Source organism: Phoca vitulina, unplaced genomic scaffold (assembly GCF_004348235.1).
Source record: "Phoca vitulina isolate PV1807 unplaced genomic scaffold, GSC_HSeal_1.0 scaffold4, whole genome shotgun sequence".
Classification (NCBI taxonomy): domain Eukaryota; kingdom Metazoa; phylum Chordata; class Mammalia; order Carnivora; family Phocidae; genus Phoca; species Phoca vitulina.
Genome location: NW_022589707.1, coordinates 15,730,238 through 15,756,382, shown reverse-complemented (window position 1 = coordinate 15,756,382; position 26,145 = coordinate 15,730,238). Strand labels below are relative to the sequence as shown.

Here is a 26,145-nt window from a genome sequence, read left to right as displayed (position 1 = left end):
CACCTAGACCCACTTCCTAGTCTCTGTATGCATGACCCAGGCCACTTACACATTTCCACCCAGATGCCTTACAAATGCAGATTTCTCTTGGCTACAGGCATCTTGAGGCGAGGCGCTTTAATGATTTATAGTGACCCCAAAAAGGATCAAATATCCAGAGCCCAGTGGGTCACGAGGCTGAAAGACGCCATTACTATTGGATGAATTCCAGATTTCACCACGAAAACATGGCTGCTTCTGAAATAGGAACATAGAGGTGTATACCAGGGCTCTCAATTCTAGAATACCCAGAGGGCTTTACAGTTACAGTTTTCTGCCCCAGATGTGTTACTGCCCAGCCCTTTTATTGCACTGAAGCTTGTCCTTCTTCCCGACTCCATTCACAGTTACCTCCTAAAATCCAAAATGCCTTCTAGAATAGCTGTCAGAGGGAAATGGCAGTTTTTCTGACACCCCACTCTTGCCCATCCAGGGAGATAGGTCGATCACACTAATCTTAGGGGCCAGCAGAGACTATTTCGTGCCATTCCCTTTAGTGCCTGGAGCATTGTATGCAGTAACTCTTAACTACTATTGCTGCTGCTGTTGTTATTGTTGTTGTTATTATTTTTAAACACTCAGACTGAACGGGAAGGATATTAATCTTCAGAGGGTTCGCTTTTAGCTCCTCTGGGACACATTCTTGGGATCTGGTCCAGTGAGCCTCCATTTGGAGGGAGCAGTGTGAGATCCACTCCCTGGGAATCCCTGCCTTAGAAAGCCTTTGTTACTGATAAAGCATAGTGTGCCCCTCAGGCATGCTAGAGAAACCAAACTGAGATTCAGTTCTCTAGAATGACCAGGTCTTTCCTGTCACTCATCAGACACAGCCCCCACAGCTGGAGGGGTTTCTAATTGTCAGGGTTCTTTGGTGCCTTTGTTTGTCTCCCGTAAAAATGCTGACCTGTGGATACCTCCAGAAGGACCAGGGCTCTCTTGAAAGTGTCAGTGTGATGTTTAGATTCATCTTTCTCCTTGCAGAGTCTGCTCCTCCAGAGGGGGTGGTGTATTGTTTCCCCTATACCATTTATAAACAAGGGTGGCCACAGGCATTCATCATTCGTACACCAGAAATTGCTAATCTAGGCTCTGCTACTTGAAGACTTAAGGACTACAGAAGGGAAGAACCTTTACAATGAAATGACAGGCCGCTACACACTGGTCTCTATTCTTAGTATTCATCTGAGCCACGGCCATGTCCTTCCAAGGTAGCTTTTAGGCGCTTTCCATATTAAAAGCTGAATGCCTCCAGACTTGGCTCCCCAGGGCCCCGGAGGGAATTAGCATACATTGTCAAGCTAGGTTGGCATACCTTCACAACTCCTTGGTCTGACTGTGTCAGGTATTCTCAGCTGGGGGACCTTGGTGAGCCAGGGACATTCTGGGCAAAAGACTCAGACCAGAGCTTCAGGGCAGAGATTCCCAAGTGGTGCCTGCCACCTGGCAGATGGACTGACCAGTCTCCTCTCCATCCCCAGTGTCATGAGGGCCAAGTTACATGTGTCCTTATCTCATTCTCCTTCCCTTTAGGTCCCCACATCTTTCTGAGTCTTTGTATTCGAAAGACAGATTCTGGTCTTAGATGATTCCAGCAGAATCTTGGTGCCTGTCATTGCAGGTAATATTCTGTAAAGGGAATTGTTTTTTTTGTGGTTTTTTTTTTTTTTTTGGCATACCAAATCCAGAGCCATAATTGGACAACTTTAATTGGAGTCATTTCTGTTTAATACGTGGATGAAAAAGTAGGTTTTAATTGAGCATGTAAAAAGGTTCACACAAGAACCAGAATATCATGACAGGAACAACTCCTACAGAATGAAGTCTTTAAGAGTCTTGGGGAAAGTGGACTTTCCTCTTTTTATTTATGCTTCCATTAGGATTTTGAAGGAATGTCAGCGCACTGTTATTAACTCTGATAGCTTGTACATCGCAGCCAGTATGGTTTGGGGCCCTCTGGCTCTCAGGTTACCTGTGTAAATACAGGGATTCACTTCCCAGCACCACCATTTGCTTAATAAAGAGCAAATGTGCAGAGCCCAGCAGCAGCGGCCTGGCAGAGCCGTAATCTGAACAGGATAAACACGCTTCCTTTTTGTATGATGCTCTCTCCCCATCCTCCTGCCAAAAGCAGGATATCAAATGAAGGGGAGGTTGTGGTTGGAGTCAGTAAAGTGAATGTCTAAGTGGCACCTGCCCCATTCAGCAGATCTGCTTCCCCGGGGCCTCCCACTGCACATCTGCTCCTGACAAAGCCTCTTTTCTCCTCCTGTTGGTCAGACTGAGAGCAAAGACCCAGCAAGGAGACATATTGGTTTTGCTTTGTCAGGACAATTGCCTGTGACATTATAATTACACCAAATCTTCATTATTAGAAAGGCCCCTCTTTAGAGATTTTCAGAGGCTAAATGGGGTTTTCGAAGTGAAATTGATAAACACATCTTTTCCGTTGTAAAGCTAGCAATTGGATCTGAAAATCACTGAAGGGGTCTAAATCTGGAAACTGAGACACTGCTCTGAGACAAACCTTGCTATCAGATTGGCTCCCGAAGCCGGCGTCCAGCAATTCTTCGGGTTTTGCCCAGCCCAGCCTTTCCGTACTGCTCGTAGTCCTATACTGCAGAGCTGTGCTATATTGTTCTCCGATGCTGGTAGAGTTTCTCACCTGGGGGCCCTGGGGGAGGGGGAGGTGGTGTTAAAAATAAGTTGATGGGGTAGAGCAGCAAAGGGGGAAGAAGAAAACAACAACCCTGATATAAATAAGGGAAATGCGAGGAAAACATATTTTAGGTGAATGCAGAGCATCCAGTTTCAGATTGAGTTTCCAGTTAACAAAGGCAACTCTTACCGTGTTCTACAGTGTGCGCACGATTGAGGCATGTTTATGCTGTGGAGGTGGTTCACTGGAAGCTCGGGAAAGGTTTTAGAGCTGCACTATTTAAACTTTAATTAAAGTCAAAGTAAAGATTGAGCTCCTCCGTCCTACGGCCACATTTCATGTGCTCTGCAGCCACCATATTGACCAGCGCACAAATAGAACGTGGCCATCTTTACAGTGAGTTCTGGCGGACAGCACTGTGTTAGAGATTAGTCGGAACTTTTTGAAATGGTTTCTTGACTGCTTTTGCCAGCCTTGGAGTTTCTATTTCAGCTTTGTTGGAAGGGAAAAAGGGAATTTGGAATTTGCCTGGATGTTTTTGGAACAACTCCTTCCAGCCATATTACTTAGATTGTGATCTTTATCTTCCCACCTTAAAAAAATTGTTTGCCTCCAAAAATCTCATGGCCTTTCCCCACCCCTCACATACGCCCAAAATAATAGTAATGAATTATAACCATGAGAAAGGACTTTAATTTTAGGAAGGTCCACTTTCAGCTGGGCTACTCCCTGGTCTTCCCCTCCTTAAGCTTTCACGGCCCTGCTGTTTGGAGAGTTTTCTGACTAACGAGAACGTGCAAATGCTCAAGGGCCAAGGGTGTGTATGTGAATTCTTCATTTTGTGTACAACATGGAGTGCGGACAACACTCTGGGCTGGACCACTGAGCTGGTGGTACCTTCCATTTCTAACAACTCTGGGGACCAAGGGCAGGATCTTGAATCTTGCTTCCTCCATTTGTCTGCCTCTGGTAGCGACTGCATGGTAGCTTTGACTCCCGAGAGGAAACCTATGTGAAATAACAAAACTACCTCAAATTTCGATCTTGTCCTTTTTCTCCAGAACTTAAATCATGTAACTATAACGTTCCTTATCCTCATAGCAGCCCTATAAGACAGAGTAGCTGTCCGTTTTATAAATGTAAATATAGTCAACTCTCAGTTGCCACATACAGATTCTGTCATGCAAATTAGTCATGACACATTTTAAATCCTTAGACAGTTTCTCCCAACAATCCAGCGTAAGCCTGGACCATCTCCTCCACCCCCAACCCAGCTGCTGGGTACTTAAGGAATACAAATTAGTTTTCATATTAGCTCAAGGAAGACATTATTAGGAAAGTAAGTCTGCTACAAGAAAAGCACATCATAAATTCCAGTTTAGAGGGGAGGTATCGGAGAAATGGCTGACCCTCCCTTCGGCTCAACTAAGAGCTGACTGTGAGATCGCCTTTTATAAACATGCACACCATTAGCACTCGGTGTGCTGGCATGGTTACCGAAGGATTTGTAAAACCCTCCGTGGGAGGGTGTTGGGATGGCTTTGTACGCCGGGCGCCGGGGCATACAGGGGTGGCAGTGTTCTGTTGCTGCTCCTCCGCACCACATTCCGGGGGCCCGTCTTGCTCGTGCTTTTTGAAAGTTCTGTGTTGGGCCACCTGGGGGGCTCAGTCGGTTAAGCGTCTGCCTTCGGCTCAGGTCGTGATCCCACAGTCCCGGGATCGAGCCCTATGTCGGGCTCCCTGCTCGGCAAGGAGCCTGCTTCTCCCTCTGACTGCCGCTCCCCCCGCTTGTGCTCTCTCTCTCTCTGAGACAAGTAAATAAAATCTTAGAAAGAAAGAGAGGGAGGGAGGAAGGAAGGAAGAAAGAAAGGAAGAAAGAAAGAAAGGAAGGAAGAAAGAAAGAAAAGAAAAGAAAGTTAGAAAGTTCTGTGTTGTCAGACTCTGTCTGGCTGACCGAGCATCACGGGGGCTTGTCTCTGGCGAAAGCAGGAGCGGCCACAGGGTAGGGTCCCAGAGGCGCTGCGTCCCACATGGATGTCGGAGCCCCTCTGCTCTCCGGCCCGTCCTCCAGCCACCCGAATGGTCTTAGCCGTTGATGATTTTGTGCGGAGATAACAACATGGAGATTCCTCTAGTGTTATCATTCCTTCTGCCTTTCTGGCAGAAGCTGGAATTCTTTTGTAAAGAACTTGTCCCCATTATCAATTTGGTTATGCTAGATACAGTCCAGATAGGAAAGGCAGGATAAACAGTTGAACAAAATGAAGTTTATTGAGATAGATTTCTTTCTGTGACTATCAGACCCCATAACTATTTATTTCTACTTTACAATCTGCTGTCTTCAGGTGTCTTAACTGCCAAAAGCCAGTTTAATTCTGCTCTTTATGTGCTTTTAGAATTTTTTAGTGTTTGTTTGCTTTCTAAATAGTACTCTACAGATTGTGCTAAATGTGAGGGGTTGAAAAACAGTAGAACATCTTTGGAAGCTTTTGTGCCTCAATCTATGCCTGTTGGGTTAGAAGAAGCGAGGGCTGGATGGTGGGTACATTTGCGGTGTGGGGCAGCGGGGACAGGGTTCCTTGTGCTAGTCTCTCTCCTTTTGTGCCTATTTGAAATTTTCCCTAATTAAAAAAAAACTGAAAATAATGACAGAAAAATAAATAAATCTCCATTCCTAACTCTGGGTAACTCCTGATTGGCTCTTGCATTCATTTCTACGTCTGACTTCTGCAAATTCTTAGCAGGGTGACTTTCCCCTAAGGTTTCTATCATCTTGGCTCTGCTTTCTATTTATTTTTTTCTAATTTTTTAAAATAAATTTAATTTAAATTCAGTTAATTAACATATAGTGTATTATTAGTTTCAGAGGTAGAATTCAGGGATTTGTCAGTTGTATATAACACCCAGTGCTCATTATATCACGTTCTCTCCTTAATGCCCATCACCCAGTTACCCCATCTCCCCACCCCCTTCTTCTTTCTATTTAAAAATATCAACACTGGGCGCCTGGGTGGCTCAGTTGGTTAAGCGACTGCCTTCGGCTCAGGTCATGATCCTGGAGTCCCTGGATCGAGTCCCGCATCGGGCTCCCTGCTCGGCAGGGAGTCTGCTTCTCCCTCTGACCCTCCCCCCTCTCATGTACTCGCTCTCTCTCATTCTCTCTCTCTCAAATAAATAAATAAAAATCTTTAATAAAAATAAAAAAATTAAAATAATAAAAATAAAAATATCAACACTTTTGGGACACCTGGCTGGCTCAGCCAGTGGAGCATGTGACTCTTGATCTTGGGGTTATAAGTTCGATCCCCATGTTGTGTGTAGAGATTACTTAAAAATAAAATCCTAAAAAAAAAAATCAACACTTTACATATTGCTCATACCCTATCTACTGGTGCACAGACTTGGGGGACCTTGAGTGTCCCCCTTCTTCCCAGGGATTTCTTCTGGATTTTACTAGGCATCTCCTGCCCTTCTCTATACAGTCAGATCAGATGTCCTCCTGAGCAAACTTTAGGTGAACACTTTTCTCTCCTGCCATTTTCAGTTTAAAGCCCTATCGGGCAGATCAGCAGGCCTTGGAGTCAGCTCGTTCAGCCCTACATTGGGAGCTCAGCCTGCAGGATAGTACACCACAGTGGTCCTGAAGCACAAAACCCTGACTTCGTTAATGTTCCTGGACATTCCAGTAGTTTCAAAAGGAAACTGTGAAATTTTACCTCCAAAATATGTTTTGAAGTACACTTACTAATAAAGTAAAAATGAATTTATTTTTAACATTTGGCTTATGGGATGAGGGCAAGAGGAATTTCCTGGTGGTCTGAAAAATCAGGCAAAGGACAGAATCTCTGCTATGGAAGTTATCACAGAAAGTGGTTTTTCCGAGAGGGGTGACATTGTCTAGCGAGAGGGGAGAACACCTCGTGTGCCAAGAAGTGCCCGTCATGCCAAGGCACCGGCAAGGCTGCTCTGGGCCTTCTGAGCATACTCGGCACGCCAGGTGTAATACATGTTTTAATCCGTAAATCCCTCAAATGCACCCAAAAGCCATGGAGTTAGAAAACACGGAAAAGAAAGATTAAATGTTCCAGAAGCAGCTAATGTAACAGAAACAGAACGACTGGAAGAGAAATACTTTTTCTCTGTTTCCTCCTTGTGTTAGTATCAGGAAGGTTCCCTGGATCTCCTTTCATTTGACATTGACATTCTTTTCATGATCTTCCCCTTTTTGCCCTGTGACTGTCCTCTTTCCATCTGGTCCCTGTTTGTCATTCTCGGCCTCTTTATCTGCCACCCGCCTACTTGACTAGCTTCTTTCCCTGATTTCCTTTCATGTTCTCCCATCTCTATACCAGTACATACCTAATGCCTATTTTTCTTCGTATAATAGTGGCTTGCCTTAGACATCAGTCACTGGTGTAAATTCTTTTTCAAGCCTGCAAATAAGACTTTAAAGGACTTACCTCCTGCCTGTCACCCCTTGAAACACCTGAAGATAACACTTGATGGCTCTTTAAAAACTGCAGAACTTACTTAATATAATTCGTAGCTTTATTTCTTACTTATTTATTCCTATCCTTTCCAGGTACAGTTTTCTGGTTCCCCCATTTAAGCCAGCATTTTCCTGATACCTGTAGCTAGCTTTCACATCCATAAACTGCAGAAGGTTTTATACTGTAAATTTTTCCTTTGGGTTTTAAGAATTCTTTCTCTTCGGGTGCCTGGGTGGTGCAGTCAGTTGGGCGTCAGACTCTTGGTCGTGGTCTCAGGGTCATGGGATCGAGCCCCATGTCAGGCTCCACGCTTAGCCCAGAGTCTGCTTGGGACTCCCTCTCCCCGCCTCTGCCCTCCCCCCAACACACACTCTCCCTCTCTAAAATAAATAAATATATGTTTAAAAAAAATTCTTTCTCTCCCACCAGATGTTGTGTTTATTTGATAAGTTTCTTTGTTTAGCTAGTTTTCTCTCACAGCCATCAATATTTTTCTCCCAACTAAAGATATTTCCATGACCAACTTGGAAGGCCTTTGGGCTGAAAGATTCAGTTACAGCAAACAACAATTCCCAAAGGTTTCCCAGATTGTGAGGGCAAATGAAAGGCCCATTCTTCCTGAGGCTGTCTGTCCTGCTCTATCTTGTCGCGGGGTGGGGTGGGGGCAGGGCAGTCTGGTTCCGGGTGACCATGGCCGGGCGCGTAACTGTGCTCTGCTGTGCTGGAGCCTATGTCGTTATTATCTGGAGGGGTTGAGAAATTTATCAGAGTGATGACGTCATATCCTCCTGCCCCTGACCGTATATTTAACGTTCTTACCATTGATTAGTGGTTCTGCCTGGATTATTCATTTACCAACGCACTGAGTCGGCAGCTAGTCCATAGACGTCCGGGCGCCGCCGCACTGCGTTTCAGAAAGGACCTGCCCCCCAGTCCATCTGCCCTGATTTCGTGGCTTTTATCTCTAATCTTTACATCTTTGAAGGCCTTTGGCGAATGGTGTGCTTCCTGGCAGGAACACATCACTGCTGAAAGGAGATCTGTGCTGTCTCTGCTTTCATTTCTGTTTGCCGAGAGCTTTAGTCGAATGCCTGGGACCCCAGCAGACTTCATCAAGCCTCTCATTCAGAGTCATCTTTGAAACGTAGCTGACATTTATGGTACACCTACTGTGCGCCAGGCACCGCACCAGACTTCGCCTACATCGGCGCGTCTAGCCCTCAGTGGCCCCATGAGATGAGTAACTGCCCTTTTACATTTAAGGAAAGCGAGGTTCACAAGCCATTCGGCGGCATAGCCAGGAGTCACGTGTAGTCTGACTGGCAAGCCTTTCATGGAAATAAAACAGCCTGTTGTACCCTTGCACACGGTGCACCTGAGCTACCCTACAGCGTTTGGCTACCCTGCCTTGGGAGTCTTGTGAAAATCCCACTGCACCCGGGAACAGAGTGAAAAGTCCCAAGGCCTTCAGTCTGTGGAGGCCAAGGCTGATAGGAATGTGACCAAATTTCTGAAAATCATGAGGAACACGATCTATAGTCATATTTAATTATTAAGCATCTACCATGTTCAGGCTACTCAGTATTTAAAGACACAGTCCTGCCAAAGTCTAAGCAAGCAGATTACAGAGGACAACAGTAACTACTCAGAAACAGGTTAGCACAGAGCTGATGCCAGATAGTGGAGGGAGGAAAATCACAGGAGGGGAAGAACCTCCTGGTGGGCTGTTCTGTCTGGGGTGACTCCAGGAAAGATGTGGAAATTCTTGGAAGAATGGGACTTGCATTGACAGGGGATAGTGCTAGGCGGAGGGATCTGCCTGAGCAACATATGTGGTGGTGAGGGTACACTAAGGGGACAGGTATGGTTGTAATGAAGAGAAAATGTAGAGCATTTGTGGGAAAGGCTGATGTAATCCTTCAAACCGATAGCTATTTGGACTTATTTTTCCCATAGTACACAGCCACCAAAGTTGAGGGTTTTTTGTTTTGTTTTGTGGGTTTTTTGGTGGGATGGGATGGCCATTGCCAAACGATATTTCAGGAAGATTTAGCTAATTGATATGTAGACATATTCATCAAATCACAGAATACTAAAAGAGTTAGTCTTGAGGAAAAGTAAATGAATTCCCCTAAGTAAATAAATCGCATATGTGCACATACACACGTACACATGTGTGTGTGGTCCATTATCCAGTAGGTAAGTGATGAAACTCATTACCTCAGGAGAGGTCAGGAACAGAGTAGATCAGCTCATGAATGATAAATTCACAGAGTGTGCAAGGCTGTGACCCTAACCTTCCGAGTCACTCTCATTGGCGCCCATGGTCTACCACAAAGCCTCCCCTGGTGCCACCATCAGAGACGGACCACTGTAAGCCTCATGGCCTCCTGTTCTGCAGACAACAAGGCCAAGCCCCTTAACATGAGCAAATGGTCACTTGTATTAGAAGACGAGACCGGGCTTATGAGGTGATGGCATTATCTGCCACCCATGTAATGTGATATGAGAGGCTCGAAGACAGATGTCTGTCCAAAAGTATATTCCCCTGTCACTTATCATGCCTTAATCTTAAATCCCACTACTAGAGGTAGATTATTTTGAGTCTTGAAAGGAACTGGGCTGAGCAGAACAGTTAAGAGTTCCCCCATTACTGCACCTAGGAAATTTTAAAGTATAAATCGCCTCTTAAGAAGTTGTCTCTTTGGTGGTTATCCTCACATTTGTGAGAAATTGCAGGACATTTGGCACGACAGCCAAAGATTGGAAAGCCGAGGTGTGAGGCGTCAAGAGTGCTGGTTAATCAAAGTCAAGCACCTGTAGATCCTTCCGTAGTTCATAAGCACGATGATGGGGGCGCTCACACTGTTGTGCGCCGTGTGCCTCGCTCAGACCTTGTTACAACGGCAACACGTGACCCGTCTGACGTGAAAAAAACATTAAGCACCTTCATGCAAGTGGAATACTCTGTAGGCACTAAAAAAAAAAAAAAATAAAGCCACTCTGTTCATACTTGTAAGTAAAGATCCCGAAAAAGCGAGGTGCATTGTTCAAATGGGGAAGAGACACAGACACACATACACACGTTTCCAAGTGCACAATCTCAGTAGACTACAGACCGGCCAAGAAACTAGCCACAGTAGTTACCTCTGGGAGGGAGACTGACTTTTTTCAACACTATACTATGCCCTCTCTGTGTTACCTATTTTTCAAAATGAAGTATCTGTTAAAATCGAGATTCTCCTGAAAGGGGGGAAACGTAAGAGGCAGACGATCACCTTGTGCGAAATGATGGCCCTGGTGAGATGATCAGGTCCCTCGAAAACGGACCCTGTGCCGGGGTCTCCTTGGAGCACTCTGAGTAGAAGCCTGGCCGCCTTGGAGGTCAGTCTCCCTGCGTGTCCTCCCTGAGAAGGTCATCTGACTTGAAAGGAAGCCTTTGAAGCGTGTGAGCTGCATCAGACCAACCTAGCCCAGGCATCTGAATTTTCAGAGGCTGTCCTGATACCCATCATGTCATGTGGAGGTTTTCGAAGATCCCTCCGGCTATAGTGGAGCAAGGGCTGAAGTCGGGCGATTACAAAGGAAGATAAAACATAGTCCTGGCGGGACACCTGCGTGGTTCAGTCAGTTGAGCATCCGACTCTTGACTTCACCTCAGGTCATGATCTCGGGGTCGTGGGGTCAAGCCCCACATCAGGCTCTATGCTGGGGCTCCCTGTGGGCATGGGGCCTGCTTAAGGTTCTCTCTCTCCCTCTCCCTCTGCGCCTCCCTCCCGCACACACGCTCTCTGTCTCTAATAAAAAAAAAAATTTTTTTTTTTTTTTTTTAAATGTAGTCCTGGCAAGAGATGATAGGATTTTGTCCAGGGAGGCAGCAAAGAGAAGTGGCGTAACTCCAGGTTTATATGTGAAGGGCAGGTTGACAGGATTTGCTGATGTACCGCATATGAAGTCAAAGATGACTGTGAAGGCAGCTGGAGGGTTGTGATGGCCACTTGCTGCCCCGGGGGAAGACTGGGAGGAGTGTGTTTGACCATGTGGGCTCGAGTATGTGATACCCACCAGGCAGGGGAGAAATGAGCAGGGTCGGTCTCATTGTCTTTTACAGGGAAATGAGGTCCCAGAGTCAGCAGTTCTTCCAGGGATTTTAGTCTCACTGCTGTCAGACAGGGAAATCCTTGTGCCTGGGACCTGTGGCTCCTGAGGCACCTTTAGCCTCTTCCCAGTTTGGCCAATTCTGTAAACCTTGCCTGGAAGCCTGAGGGGAGAGGCAGCGATGAGCCCAAAGAGAGACTTTCCAGGTCCCTGCCAGCGTGTCTTCCATGGTCAGGCGGGTGGGTGCATGGAAAGACTCCCACATCGAGAGCCTGGAACCCTGGCTTTGCCACAACTCAGTCATCTTGGGGCAAAGACCACTCAGTCTCTCTTGCTCCATGTTTACTTTTTTTTTAATAACCTTTTTATCTGTTTACTTTTGAGTTTAAAAAGAAAAAGAAAGGGATTTACTAAACTGAATGAATGTTAAGGTTTCTTACGGCTTTGAAATACTGGGGTCCTAGAGACTAGGGTACTAAATCTTCAGGACTTTATAACATGTCCCTTTAGGGTAAGTCCATGTTTTTGCCAAAGGAACTTGCCTATCATTTGTGACAGGGAGGACCACCTGCCCTGCCTGCTCTCTAGGGTTTTAGCAAAAACCAGATGAGACACGGTGGATGTAAGAGGGCTTTGAAAAGTGCTATACAAATGCTAAGAGACATACTGCTAGGATTGTACAGGGTCTCTCGGAAAAACAAAAAAGAGAACTTCCAACCTTTAAAGTAGAATGTGAAGGGCTTCCTGTTGCTTAATCAATCAAAATGACCCAGAATACAAACTGAGATTAACATACGCCTTCTAGATTAGGGCTAATCAGGGCCGGGCTGAGCAGATGCAGGGACAATCCCAGCCTGATTACTGTACCTCAGCGTTTAATCATCTCTCCTCCAAGGGCAGCCACCGACTTAGTGCGCTGGCTTGCAGGCCTCTGGCCCCTCCCCCTGCCCCTCCGTAGACAGGAAGGCCTCTGGGTCAGAGCCGCTGAGACGATTTAATCTAATCCCATGCCAAAATGGCTGTTTGTGAGAGAGAGAGAGAGAGATTCCAAAATTCTAAAATCCCCACAGCAGGATGGTAATGCGCAGATTTAAGGTGGAGGTAGACTGAAAATAATGGCCTTGGAATTTCAAGGCATTTGGGGCTAGGAAATGACCCCGTGCATGGAATTTTGCCCTCCGTAAAGCTTTTCAGAGATGCAGTTGCTGTCACCATTCACTCTCAAGACCGCTTTGTGTAGGAGTCACTTCATCATGCAGTTGTAGAGGCCAAATTTATTCCTTTCCTGATCGTGAGGTGAAATACAGAAGATGAAATCTTTATTTTTTTTTAAAGATTTTATTTATTTGACAGAGAGAGACAGTACAAGTAGGGGGAGTGGCAGGCAGAGGGAGAAGCAGGCTCTCTGCTGAGCAAGGAGTCTGATGTGGGACTGGATTCCAGGACCCTGGGATCATGACCTGAGCCAAAGGCAGACACAACCAACTGAGCTACCCAGGCGTCCCTGAAATCTTTTTTTTTTTTTTTTTTTTAAGATTTTATTTGAGAGAGAGAGTAAGAAAGAGCACGAGCAGGGGGAGGGGCGCAGAGGGAGAGGGAGAAGCAGGCTCCCTGCTGAGCAGGGAGCCCGATGCAGGACTCGATCCCAGGACCCTGGGATCATGACCTGAGCCGAAGGCAGGCGCTTAACCAACTGAGCCACCCAGGCGCACCCAGAAGATGAAATCTTTTAAAAGTGGTTTTCTTTGGATGAGTCCTGAATGTAGTCCTTTTTACTTGAACGTTCTCTGGACTGGGAGTTCCCGCTCTGAAACTGCCTCATAACCCTCAGACGGGGCCACTTCAATTACCCCGTCTCTGGAAGGGACACCTGTGCAACCTCAGAAGGCAGGTTCCCTCCATGAGTGCAGGAATCATTACTGAGCCCCCGCCGATTGCTGAGGACTCAAAGATGGAGACTCCATCCCTCAAGAAATTGACAGTCCTCCCAAAGACAAGACATGCAAACAGTGATGGTGAACACGGTCACTGCCTCCATGGAGGCCAGTACAGAGGGCTCGGGACCTCCGAAGAGGGGCTAAGGCCAAGGAGGAGGGACTGCCACTAACTGTGACTGTGGAGGGAAGAACAGGAGCCCATTCGAGGAGCAAGTCCCGGCACATCATCCCAGGCAGAAGTGAAGGTTGTGCGCATGTCATGGGGACTCAATCAGGTCATTCACCTGATTGGAGTGTAAAGCGGGTGGCGATTCGTGGTCACTAGGCTGAACTGAACGATAGGGGCTGACATAAGGGTTTAAATCCTGCAAGGGGATTTGGACCTGATACCCCACGGGCCACTGAAGAATTGTAAAAGAAGGCAACAGGATCAGTTTGTGTTCAGAAGAATGTTCTGGTTATAGCAATGGCAGCCAATAGATATCTCTGCATTTGCCCTTTTCTCCATTTTATCCTGGAGCAAATCTTCCATGATACTAAAACTTGTAACAACAGTGTTGGATGTGGCATAGGAAACGAAAACATATCATAAACCAGAGATGTAACTATGACAATTCTTTAAGTCTCTATCCACCCCTACCCCCGTGACACCCCGATCCCAGGCTGGTGGTTCACCGTGAGGAAGTCTCCCTGCTCACAGTGGTCCCTGTATTTATCAAGGGTGCAACTTGTTCCCCCAGTTTGGAGCTTTTGGATCTGTATCAGGCTCAGAAGCGAGAATAAAGAAACAAGACTGGTCTTTGCTTCTAGGTTAGTTGCTGTTTGCCAGCATTTGGCTTCTTTGCAGGAGGACACAGCTATCCTGGCTTTGCCAGGGACATTCTTCGTTGCTTCATGAGTTTTGCCTCACCTCTATGACCAGAAGAGAGGACAGAAGCGATGATGATCATGAATACACTGCGGGGGGGAAGGGTTGTTCGGTCTTCACACATACTCAGGCTATGCCTGGAGTCTAGAGGCCGGGGGTAGGGCCCAGCTGCACATTGCTGAGGCCACTAATAGACTCCCTTGGCCTGTTGCCCTTCTGGCACATCTTGTACCTCACACCGTGGGAAACCACATGAACCAGAGCCACGCCTGGCCCTGAAGTCGCCCTCTGTCAAACAGGAAGACCTGTCCACACACATTTACTGGCCACGCCAGATGATGCATTCCTGTGCCCGTGCCCACTGGGCCACTGTCAGTATTGACTGGGGCTGGGATGGGGCCAGCTTCCAAGAGGAGGGACAACGGAACCCGTTTTTTTGTGTTTGTTTTTGTTTTAATTTCATTTCCATTATATTTGGGTTTTTTTATTTTTTATTTTTATTTATTTTTTTTTTTTTTAAAGATTTTATTTATTTGACAGAGAGAGACACAGCGAGAGAGGGAACACAAGCAGGGGGAGTGGGAGAGGGAGAAGCAGGCTCCCCGCAGAGCAGGGAGCCCAATGTGGGGCTCGATCCCAGGACCCCAGGATCATGACCTGAGCTGAAGGCAGACGCTTAACGACTGAGCCACCCAGGCGCCCCTATTTGGGTTTTTTTTAAACTTCATTTCCATTATATATTTTTTTGAATTTCATTTTCATTATATTTTTTTTGAACCAGTCTTTAAAGGGGAAGGAGTAGGGAGTGTGGGACTCCCAGTAGTGAACAATGTGAGCAAAGGCCCAGAGGAAGGAGTGTGACCACTGTGTTGGGAGGTGAGAGGAGCCAGGCTGGTGCCCCAAGCACACAGTGCCTGTGGTGAAGGACGGAGGGGAGACTGCAGAGCTAGACCAGGGTAGAGCACGAGATGTCTTGAATACCATGTCAAACATGAACATTTTTTAATAGGCTTTGGGAACCTTTTTTTTTTTAAGATTTTATTTATTTGAGAGAGAGAGATAGCAAGAGAGCAGTGGGGAGAGGGAGAGGGAGAAGCAGGCTCCCTGCTGAGCTTGATGCCAGGAGCCCGGGATCATGACCTGAGCAGAAGGCAGATGCTTAACCAACTGAGCCACCCAGGTGCCCCTTTGGGAACCTTTTCAACATGGAATTTGAACAGTTTGAGATGGAGGAGTGACATGGTCTAGAAAGATCTCTAGGGTGGCAGGGAGAGGTAAACTGAAAGAGGATTGGTTAGAGACATTTAAGAGCCGTATGCAAAGTCTAGATGAGGGAAACTGAACCCCACAGCATTCTGAGGTCAGTGCTGGGCCCTCCGCCTGCTCTCCTTTCAGCTTTGTGTGTGAGTGTGGGCTGGTCTCTCCTCCTTCCAGGCCCAGCACAGCAAGTGTGAGCAGGGGGTGGGTCGGGCCCTCCATTCCTATTAACACACAGCAGGGTGAGCCTGGATTTCCAAAAATGACTGTCACGAAACAAAACATCAAGCCTATTTCATGTTGTATCATCAAATAGGGATCCCAAAACTGGCAAGACTTTCCTCTAGAAAACAGATATAATTTAACATTGTAAAATAACATGGTTTTTGTTTTTTGGGGTTTCTTTTTGCATTAGAAAATATTCTGATAAAACATTCTCTTTTTAAAATTAGTTTTTATTTTCAGCAAAGTGATAATATGGCTTTAAATGTCAAAGAGGACTAAAAGGCCTTTTTTTATACCTTAGAGGCAACACTTCATGCGCGCTCTTTCTGGTGTGTATCTTTCCTGCTCTAAAAGTCTTAAATCGTTATTTCTTGAGTTGAGACATTATTACAATTTCTTGATAACCCACTTTGTATGTTTATATTATTATAACTACATAAAAACTGGTCACTGCTAAGACAAGTATATTATCACAGTTACTACTTGCTTTTTCCCTTCTGTGTTTTAGGTAGTAATCACCAGTTCTACCCCACTTCTGGAAAACCCCTCTCAGTACTCGTGCCCGGGTCGTCGTGCCGGTCTCCCCTCTCTGTGCTCTCAGACCTGCTGCAGAACGCTGGTCCGGGGCCCCTCAGCCTGCCCGCAGCTCTCCACAGTGGGTTCTCTGTCTCCTAGATCCCACGGCCACCTCTTGTGTAGTTCTCTCTCGTTGCTTTGGAGCACATCCTTCAGAGCTTCCTGAGAAAGCATGCATGGGTGGCCAGCTTTTCCACCCCTTACAGGTCTGAAGATGCCTTTCTTCTGCCTTCAGAGTCAATTGATAGCGGTATCATTTCTTGGGCCGGAAACAGTTCTAGCTGGAAAGCACTTTCTCTCAGACACTCGAAGGCATCTGCTCCTTGATCTCCTAGTTTCTAGGCTTGCTTTTGAGAAGTCCCACAATATTCCAACTCCCAGTTCTTTGTAGGACTTTTTTTTTTCTTTCTGGAAACTTTCAGGATCTTTGCTTTATCCCTGGTGTTCTGAAATTTTGCAAAGATGCATGTTAGTGTCTTGATCTTTTGTCATCTTGTCTGCTGGGCATCTAATGGGCCTTTTCAATGTGAATTCGTTTTTCAGCTCTAGAAATTTATTTACAGTGTGTCTGATAATTTCCTTTTTTTTTTTTTTTTTTTTTTTTTTTTTTTTTTTTTGGAATTCTCTTTTATCAGAGGTTGGACCCCTATGGTCTCGTATTTTCTCTCCTTTCCATCTTTTAATCTTTTCTACTGAGAAATTTCCTTGACTTTATCTTCTGCTTTCTTTGGAATGTATTTCATCTATTAGATTCTTTATTTTAAAGTTTTCCTCATATTTCTTTTTAAGAAAAGCATCCCATTTTTATGATACAAATCTCTTCTCTGAGGATATTAGTGTTCTGGGGCCTTTGTTTTCTTCTCCCCCCACTTCCCCCGCCCCGACCTTGTCTGCAACCTTGTGTTCCTGAAGAGTAAGAGCCGGTTGTCGGGCGGGGCAGGGCACAGCGAGGTGATCTGTAGGCTAGCACAGCAGGCCAGGACTTCAGGGTCTTCCCCCCACTTCCCCACCCAACAGATACCACTGTGGTCTTTCCCGGCCTTTCCAGGTCAGCTTCTCAGTACAGTGGAGGAACTTCAGATGTCCTGTCAACAAAGGTCAAGGTGTCTGGGTGTTGGGATTTGTGAGAGCTACTGGTCTCATAAAGTTGAATACACGCTTTTAACCAATCCCTGTTTTCAGCCTCGTCTGTTTCTGCGGTAGTGAGGCCTGCATGTCCTGCTCCCTCCGTGGACACAGGGCCTGCTGCTTCCACTGCTCTGACAAGTCAGAACCACTTGACATTTGCTTCTCATCTTCCAAAAACATGTTGACATCCCTCATTGATATCCTTCCTCCCACTTCATTCTAATTTTAGTTTCAAGAGGAAGAGGAGCTTGATAATGTGCATTTATTCTGCCTCATTTAACTGGAAATCCTTTTTTTTCTTTAATATGTCATATAAAACTATCAACTTTTCTTTCTTAGGAAGGACTGCCCTTTTCTGCGATTATGTGTTTCTTCCTTTCTTTGTGTTAAACCATCCTTTCTACTGTGCAATAATAGTGATATTAGGAGACAGTTGGGTCTTTTTATTTTAAGTTGATCCCAAAATGTATTTTTTAATTTTACTATTTTAGTTCGTGGATCTAAAATCAAGAAAACAATGCCCTAGGTTTTTTGTTTTTGTTTTGTTTTGTTTTTTGAGAGTGGTGGGGAGGGCAGAGGGAGAGGAAGAGAGAGAATCCTAAGCAGGCTTCACGCCCAGTGTGAACACCTCATGCCGGACTCGGGGCTCAATCTCACAACCCTTATTGAGATCACGACCTGAGCCAAAATCAAGAGTCGGACGCTTAACTGACCAAGCCACCCGGGAGTCCCCCCCTCTTTTTTTAATAAGCAAACACTGAAGGAAGGGGCAGTGGCCAAGAAAACAGGACAGGATTGAGGGAGACATTTTTTCAAGCTGAGGGAAACAGCATAGGCAGGCAGACAATTGAAGAAGTCGGTAGCAGAACATCAAAGAAAATTAAAGGCAGCCTTTCCCAGTGGAAGGAGGCAGTCAGGAGGGCTGGGCTGGGGAGGAGGGCTCACACCTCACCAGCCTTGCTTCCTAAAATTAGAAGCAGGCAGGCTCATCTCCTGGCAAGTTGGGGAGGCCCTGCCCTGGGGCCCATTTCCACAGTTTCTTCGAACTTTCTTTCCTGAGACTCCATTTTATAGAATGACAGTGGGTAAGAGGAGGGATGTATTTGTGCCTGGACAGTCGGTGGGCAATTACATGAGGCTGACAGTGGTGCCCTGAAGGGCTGGGGCTGGTAGCTCTGTCCAGCCAGCATCTGGGAGGCTGAGCCCGATCCCCACCAACAGTCTCCCCTTTGTCTCCCCAGGATTGGTCCAGATCCCCGTGAGCATGTACCAGACTGTGGTAACCAGCCTTGCCCAGGGCAACGGGCCGGTGCAGGTGGCCATGGCCCCTGTGACCACCCGGATATCGGACAGCACAGTCACCATGGACGGCCAGGCTGTGGAGGTGGTGACGTTGGAACAGTGACATGCAGCCGTACGATGGCATCATTTTCTAGTCTACTTCAAAATTTTTTACACGTTTGCAGAGGTGCAATCAAATGGAATTAAGTCTCTCGACTTTGGAAGAAAAGTTTTGTTAACCTTTTTTTTAAAAAGGAAGAAAGGCAGTGGGTTTTGGAATTGCATTTTTTAAAGCACCACTCTTGATTTTCTGGGATTGGTGGAATAAGATACTGTGTTGTCAATTTCACTGTCCCGAAAAAGCCAAATTGTGGCAGGACTTCTTTCTGCAGAAACATGTGTGTATACTTATGTGTGTGTATGTGTGAGTGTGAATATATGTATATGTGTACATATGGATATACACATTTACATATATATAAAGTATATATATATGTATGTATGTATATATATATATATATATATGAAACCCGCATGGAATTATCTGTATGAAATTAAGGTGAGCTGTGGAAAAAAATAATTCACCCAGTTTAGTGGGTGTAGGGTACGTGGCCAGACACAGTCACCCAGTTTTTGTTCATACCAGGGTCATGCGTTGAGCTACTGACAAACTCAGGCGGAGGTGACCATGCCCTTCACCAAAGCTGCCTCCCAGTGGCCACCCAGAACTCTCCCTGCTGGACTCACCTGAGGAAGGAGGTTCCAGAACAGGGTGGGGTCCAGAAGTTGTGTTTGCAAGGTCCAGGGGCCTCATGGTCTGGCAGCGAGACGCTCCTCGGGCTGGCCCAGGTGCTGACCTTGCCACGGGCAGGTGAATGTCCTGAAAGCTCCAGGCAGGGACAAGAGGGATTTCTTCAGCCACCCATCTCCTCCCCTTCCCAGGAAGCCTTCTTGATCTCATGACTATTAAAACGTTGCTTTGGTTTTAAGGTCAGTTCTGAATTGGTCATGTATATGAACTGAAGGTAACAGAAGTATTAAGGGTTTGAGGAGCGCGTGCGCGTTAAGTGTGCTTGTGGGCGTGTGCTTGGAGGGGAGAGAGTGGGACGGGGAGGGGAGGGGTTGGAAGGGGAAAGGAAGGAGGGAGAGAAAAATCTTCAAAGACCAGGGCACACCAATGGGAGCAATATTTTCCTTTCCAGTAACTTTCTGTAGCTTAACAGAGGAGACTGGAAGTGACAGGGGCACCCGGCTCGAGGAAGGTTGCTCTTCATGCTGAGGGGCCTTGGAAGAGAAAGGGACCTGGGTGTTTCCAGCAGCCCTGGGGCAGGCCCTGTCTCAGAAGGGACGCTGCAGTTTTCCCAGGTGCGGCCCGGTGGGCCAGGCCCCACAGCCTCCTCCTCACAGGTGTTGACCGGTCTGGATGTTCTCGGTAACTGTTAAATTCTGTGATATCTCAGCTGCAAGCCCTGAGTCTCCAGTGGCTAAATTCACCTGACTTCTCGACAGGCCAAATCTCTGCTCCTTGAGTACAGGGACAACTCTTCCTCCCTCCTCCCGGGCCCCCATGTGTGATAGTGTATTTAATGTGTTTTTTTTAATGCGACATTAAAAGATCCTTCACATCTTGCTCAGCCTTTGAGAAAAGTTTCAGATTCTTGTATTTGCTTGTTTTATATAAAACTATCTAATGTTCTTTGTATGTTTTTTTCTGTACGTAATAGGGGGAGGGAAGGGAAATTTACATATAAACAGTCCTAGTTCTACAACTTGTTATTTTTTTAATTATTATTTTTTATCGTCATTGTGAAGCTGTTCAGGGGCTTTAAAGTCCGTGTTCCTTTGTGGTGAAATAACCTCCTAATAGTTTGAGAAAGAAGAAGAAGAAGAAGAAAAGCAAAACCCAAGTAGCAGAGCATGGTTTCTGTGTTGTTTTCCATTCTGTCTATTACTGCCTCATTCAATAAATAGTTTAAAATGTGGCAACAGGAAGTGGGACTGTTCATCTCTATAGGAGCACTTGGCCCCTTGGAACTCCTTTGGGGTGGCTTCTTCTGCTTTGTGAAAGGTGCTTGTACTCAACCTCGGTGGTCTTTGAATGGTGCTCCGCGACGTTGCAGAGCCCTGGAAGGAGCGAGGGCAGGGGCAGGGCCTCCCGGCCAGCGCCCACCTCAGGAGCAGCGCCTGAATTCATTTTGTAAACGGCTGTCCTGAGGGTGCAGGGCCAGGTGGTGGGCCGGGATCTAACTTGAAAAGTTCTAAAGATGGTTTGAAAACTCTACTCTGGAGTTCTTTCTTTAGGGGTTAATTGCATTCCACATTAAAACTCAGGCTGGGCGATGGCGCCTGTCCATCGGGGTTCCCTGCACGGGAGTGGTGTTCACTATCACAGTGGATTATCATTCTTGAAGCAGAGGCCTCAAGCCATTAAGTTTTCCCTAAGTCCTCACTCTGGCTCATTGCTTTCCTGCGGCAACTGCCATCTTTCCGGCTGTACCTCCTGCCACAGCCCCAGCTGTAGGCCCTTCGTCACCCCCCCCCCGTGGCTCGGCACCTCCGTGTTTGTGCCCGCTCTGTGCCTCAGCCTCGAACGATGCCCTCCACCCCTTTGTTATTGGATGCCTGGGTCGGTTTCCTGGTGATAGTGATTAAAATCATTGAATAGAGAAGACCAGAGGTGTTTTCCGCCATGACTGACAGTGGCTCATAAAGCTAGCACCCCCTCTCCCCCTTCTTGAACAGATGGCACACTGTTGCCTATTTTCACCAGAGGGTGGACCGAAAAAGAGGATCGATCGCAGCCAAACCAACCGAACATCACTGCCATTGGCCACCCAGGAACAGCTGGGTTATCTAGAGTACCTCCTTCTGGGGCCAGCCTCTCTCTGGAGGTACCTCACTCTATAGTATATTCTGTTTGCCTGGCAAGACCCAGCTGCTGCCTTTTCAACAAGCATGCGTTGAAAACTTTCTTTGGTGGGGCTCACGGAGACCTTTGCTTCCATTACTGCCTGAGTCACCACCGGCAGCTGCTGCAGAGGCCTGGTAGGTAAAATTGCTCAGTAAAGGGGAAGCGGCTCAGGTGGGCGAGGGGGGAGGCGTGGGGGCGGGTAGAGTGGAGAGAATTGTCCGCAGATTGCCACCAAGTGGGAGCAATGTGGGCCCTAGAGCCCCATCTTCATAATTTTCCAGAGAAGGTGGGGAGTCCAGATTTGTGTACAGATGTCCTGATTTCAACAACAAATCAAAAAATCCTTTACAGACTCTGCAGGGGAAAAAAACAAAACACTACACCTGCCGACCGGATCTGGCCCATGGGCCAGTTTTGTTTAACTCGGTGATAGCCTGCCATGTGTCCGATGAATACAGCCTGGCAGGTGCCCATGGGCAACAAGATGGGAGGAGACATTCGTATGAGCAGATCGTTGCAGCCCAGGGTGATAAGGTGCCGTCTGGATGGAGTGCTGTAGCAGAACGAGTTCTGTTCTCTCCTTTTATCTCCTTAAGGGTCCTCTGCGTTAAGTAGTTTATCATCCAGGCTGCAAAGATCCGGTGCTCACAGAAATTGAGACTGGGCTAGGAATTCTTGGCTCTTAGTCCTACATCTGAGAAGTTACTGGCGATGCTGGTCACCGCTGGAGTTGTCTGGACTCAGATGAGTGAGCTGAGGAGAAGCAGAAGGGCAGGGAAAACAAGGGGCTGCTCACCCTCTAAGCTCAGGCTGCCAGTGCACCCTGGACCTCACTCAGACCCAAGCCAGGCTCATCTGCAGCCACTTTGCACATGGAAAAGGGCCTACTCCTCCTGCACCCACCTTCCTCCCTACCTGCAGCCAGTCCTCTTTCCTCCTCCATAACGCCCCCGAAGCCTCCGCCCCGAGCGTGGCTGGGTTAGTACCCAGCCCGTGGTGGGTCCCTTTAGTGTCCAAACTGGACAAACCAAAACTGAAGCTTAATTAGTTGGAACAGAGGCTAGGTGGGGTGAGGGAGAAGAGCCCACATCTCTTTCATCCCCACCTCAGTGGGCTCTGGGTCAGGTCCCGAGCCCAAGCCTGCCTGTGGCGTCAGCACGGCTCATGTTCAGATGCCGGAGGCAAGAACAACCACCCGCGCTCCCTCCTAGCCTCTGCTGTTTGCTCCAGGTTGGCAGCTCTCGGAGAAGATCCACCGGGATGGTGGAGGCAGCACAGAGGGAGAGAGATGACTTAAGGTCTCTGGAATAGCTGGACAGGGTAGGTCTTCCCACCTGCCATGTCACTCCCAGTGCTGCTGGGCCCCTGAATGAGTCCCCAGCTCACTCTGAATTTGAGGTTCTCTTTCCCAAAAACAGCTAGGCTGTTAGCAAACATTTGTTGACTACTGGTGTCTTGGGAGTGTATTTCTACAAAGGTGGGGGGGGGGGAAGAACAGGGATAATACCCATCTGCAGAGGGGGAACCAGTCTCCCCTGAGAACCTAGGACTTACCCAGGGCGACCTTGGGAGGCAAGGACAAGCCTGTGTCTCAAGCCCATGTCTCCAGCCCTGTCCGGAGGCTTTCCTGGCTCTGGTTGAGAACTATGACTTGTCTGCAATTAAGAGTATTTATGTGGTAGCCATCATAATAGTTAAAACTTATATAGCCCTTACAATGTGCCATGTTCTGTTTCTGTTCTCGAGATTTACCTATAGATCCACTTAATCTTTACAAAGTACTGTTATCATCCCCACTTCACAGATGAGCAAGTAGGCACAAAGAGGTTCAGTTTAGAGTAGCTTATTTAATATTTGGGAGAAAAGGCTAGAAACTATCCCCCCAAATTTAAAGCACTTGTAATTAAAATTGTTGGTACAACTTAAATTGGGTCTCAACTCAGATTTCTTCTGAATGTATCTACCTTTAAATAACTAGTGCTGGAACTAGCAGGAACTAAAGAGCTGTTCTGCACAGGACACTGTGCAAAATGCTCTAACACCGTGATTTCTCATCCTCTCCACAACCCTGTACGGAGGTTAGATTCCATTTTATAGCTGTGGGAACTGACACTTAGCAACTTCACAAGGTAAATGCGGAACTAGCTAATGGGGGGCCTGGATCAAACTCTGCTACGTCTCTAGAAGTCCTGTTCTTCGTGCCAACCATTCAGGGGGCAGGTGTCAGAAAACAAGCTGCACATCTGGATTCTCATCTTTAAAGAAAACTCCAGGTGAGTCCTGAGCTTAGCCCACAGGCAGCCTCAGCCATCAGGGTTTCCTGACGGTGCCATGGTCGTTGTGCGGGGCCCACCCCACCAGAGGGGCCTCCCAGCAGCTGGGCCTTTTCATCACGCACGAGCACACGGGCCAAGGCGCACAGGGACTTGACTACAGCAGACGCTCAAAACGTCTCATCCGATGAGTGACCTTAGTTTCCAGTGGTTCCTTAGGAAATTCAAGGAACCCAAAACATCCATTCCCACACATTCTCATTACTCAAAATTTTCTGCAAAAAGCCAGTGTTAACATTGTTAAATAATTTGATGTAAAAAAAATGTTGATGTTATTTCCAAGAAAAATCCGGCCCTATGAGATCCTACCAAGGATAAAGGGTAGTGAAGATGCTGGGGCCTGAACTCATTCTTGGGCATGAGGAGTTACATGATGTTGTTGTCCTTACATCGTTAAAAGCCCCAGGGCCCAAAAGCTATGGAGAGATCGGTTGATGTTAAAACCCAAGAAGCTCCGGGCAAGGAGGCCAAGCCAAACCTTGGAAGAGTAGTTGGATCGTGAAGTCGTCAGTTGGGCCTAAGTCCCATACAGTCTTTGGGCTCCCCAGTGGCCTTGCATGGAAGAGAATTTTAAAGCTGGAAGGGACATTAGCCACCACCCCTCATTTAGGCTATGAAGATTAAAGCCTAGAGGCAGAGAGACTCAGAACCACATGAGGGTAGCATTGCACCCAGACTTCTGACTCTTGGCCAGGGTCATACCCCCACTGCACTCAGCTCCTCCTGCCCTGGCCTTACCATCTAAATTCTTAAACTTTGGCGGGGGGGGGGGGGGGGGGGGGGGGGGGGGGGTGCCTGGCTGCCTCAGTCAGTAGAGCATGCAACTTTTGATTTTGGGGTTGTTAGTTCAAGCCCCAGGTTGGGTGCAGAGATTACTTAAAATATTTTTTTAAATTGTTAATTTATGCCTATGTATTTCCCTTACCAGAACTATTTCTTATAGAGGACAATATTTAAGCCAAATAATCTTGAGTCCGAAATTTGCCAGAATTTACCAAAATTGTTGCAGAAAACAGTCACAAAGGGACTTTTTTTTTTTTTTGCCAAAAAATTTTTTTTTTTTAATTCACAAAAGGAAAGTTAAGGGAGACTAATCACATAATAGGATTCTTTACCCTGGCCCTCAGGGTTCCCATCTGTACAGAACAGCGGTTAATGAACAATTCAGGGGACCCTATCACCAACGCCCAGGTGATGTCCTTTGCTTCTCCCAATGAATTAGCTGGGTCGAGTGTCATTACTGTTCCACAGATGACCCGCGCCGAGGTGAGCTGGTCCAGGCTGTGAGTCCTGGCCTCCTGTCCTCCTGTCCTCACCGGTCCCAACACCTCTGGCAAGGCCCAGCCCGCCTGCCCAGACGGAATGAGGTGACACCAGAAAGCGCCCGGCATCAAAGCCTTTCCGGTGTGAACAGCAGACACCCAGAGATGCCGGAGAAAAGACAGGCTGCTGATGGAGCCAAGGATCTGTGTCCTCGAAGCCCAAGGTGACGCATATTCCCGCCCCAGACGTGGAGCCGCAGTCTTGGGGAGCACAGCTGATTGGCCAGCTGGTGTCACGTGTCTGCCTCCAGGCCAATCAGCAATGGCCAGCTCGATTGGGGGGCGGTCTTCCTCCCAGGTAGAGAAGGGGGCTGGGAGCGCATCACCTCCGCCCAAGCTGTGACAACCAGGGTACAAAGGAGCTGGGATCCTAATAGCCTCCCTGCTGCCTCACGTGGCCGCTACCAAAGAACTCTCCCGGGTCTGTGAAAGTCAGGAAATTAGGGGGTCCCTGGGGTAACAGTGCACCCCATCGGTGCAGTCCCAGCATCCCAATAACCTCAAGGTGTTTAAAAGTGGCTTTATTGAGATAATTTACGTGCCAGTCAGGTAATCCGTTTCCAGGTGAGCGGCTCGATGGTCTTCGGCTGACTTACAAAGTGATGTGACCATCACATAATTTAATTTTAGAACATTTTCATCATCACCCCCCAAAAGGTCCTAACACTTTTCCCCAAAAAGAACGTGAAGGTTATATAAAAGGTGTATGCGATGAAGTGAGAGAATGGGAATGGGAAGACAAGACCAGATAAAAGGAGGCCACACATTTGCCGACGGTGGAGTCAACATGGGTGACTTGATGAAGGCTCCCATTTAGCTCTGCTCTTGACAAAGAAGTCATGTTACTAGAAGAAAGGAATAAATCATCAGTTACTCAAAAGAAACAAAGTGCTAAATACTTTCTTAAAGTTGAAGGGAACTCCCAAGTTATTTTACACTCAGCATCTTTTACATTTTTAGATCCAAAGCAGTAGCTTTGATTACTTCCTTAGGCTTTTAAAGCCTTGAGCATTACTTTCAAACA

At 47.0% G+C, this 26,145-nt stretch overlaps 1 protein-coding gene and 1 non-coding gene across 7 annotated transcripts in view; both read left to right on the top strand.

Moving 5' to 3' along the window:
* NRF1 (nuclear respiratory factor 1) overlaps nt 1–21,044 on the top strand; it is a 140,677-nt gene extending 119,633 nt beyond the window's left edge. For 4 of the 6 annotated variants that reach the window (XM_032401583.1, XM_032401582.1, XM_032401581.1 and 1 more), the window contains exon 12: nt 18,516–20,539. In XM_032401583.1, coding sequence (XP_032257474.1) covers nt 18,516–18,679 — 164 coding nt within the window. In that variant the 3' untranslated portion in view covers nt 18,680–20,539. Of the gene's footprint in view, nt 1–18,515 lie in introns of all 6 variants that reach the window. The other 2 variants (XM_032401586.1, XM_032401585.1) reach the window with 1 other exon arrangement.
* On the top strand, nt 10,009–10,113 carry LOC116631183. Its single transcript, XR_004299125.1, has one exon. It is a non-coding gene; the product is annotated as a small nucleolar RNA U13 (small nucleolar RNA).
* Nucleotides 21,045–26,145: the final 5,101 nt, after the last annotated feature.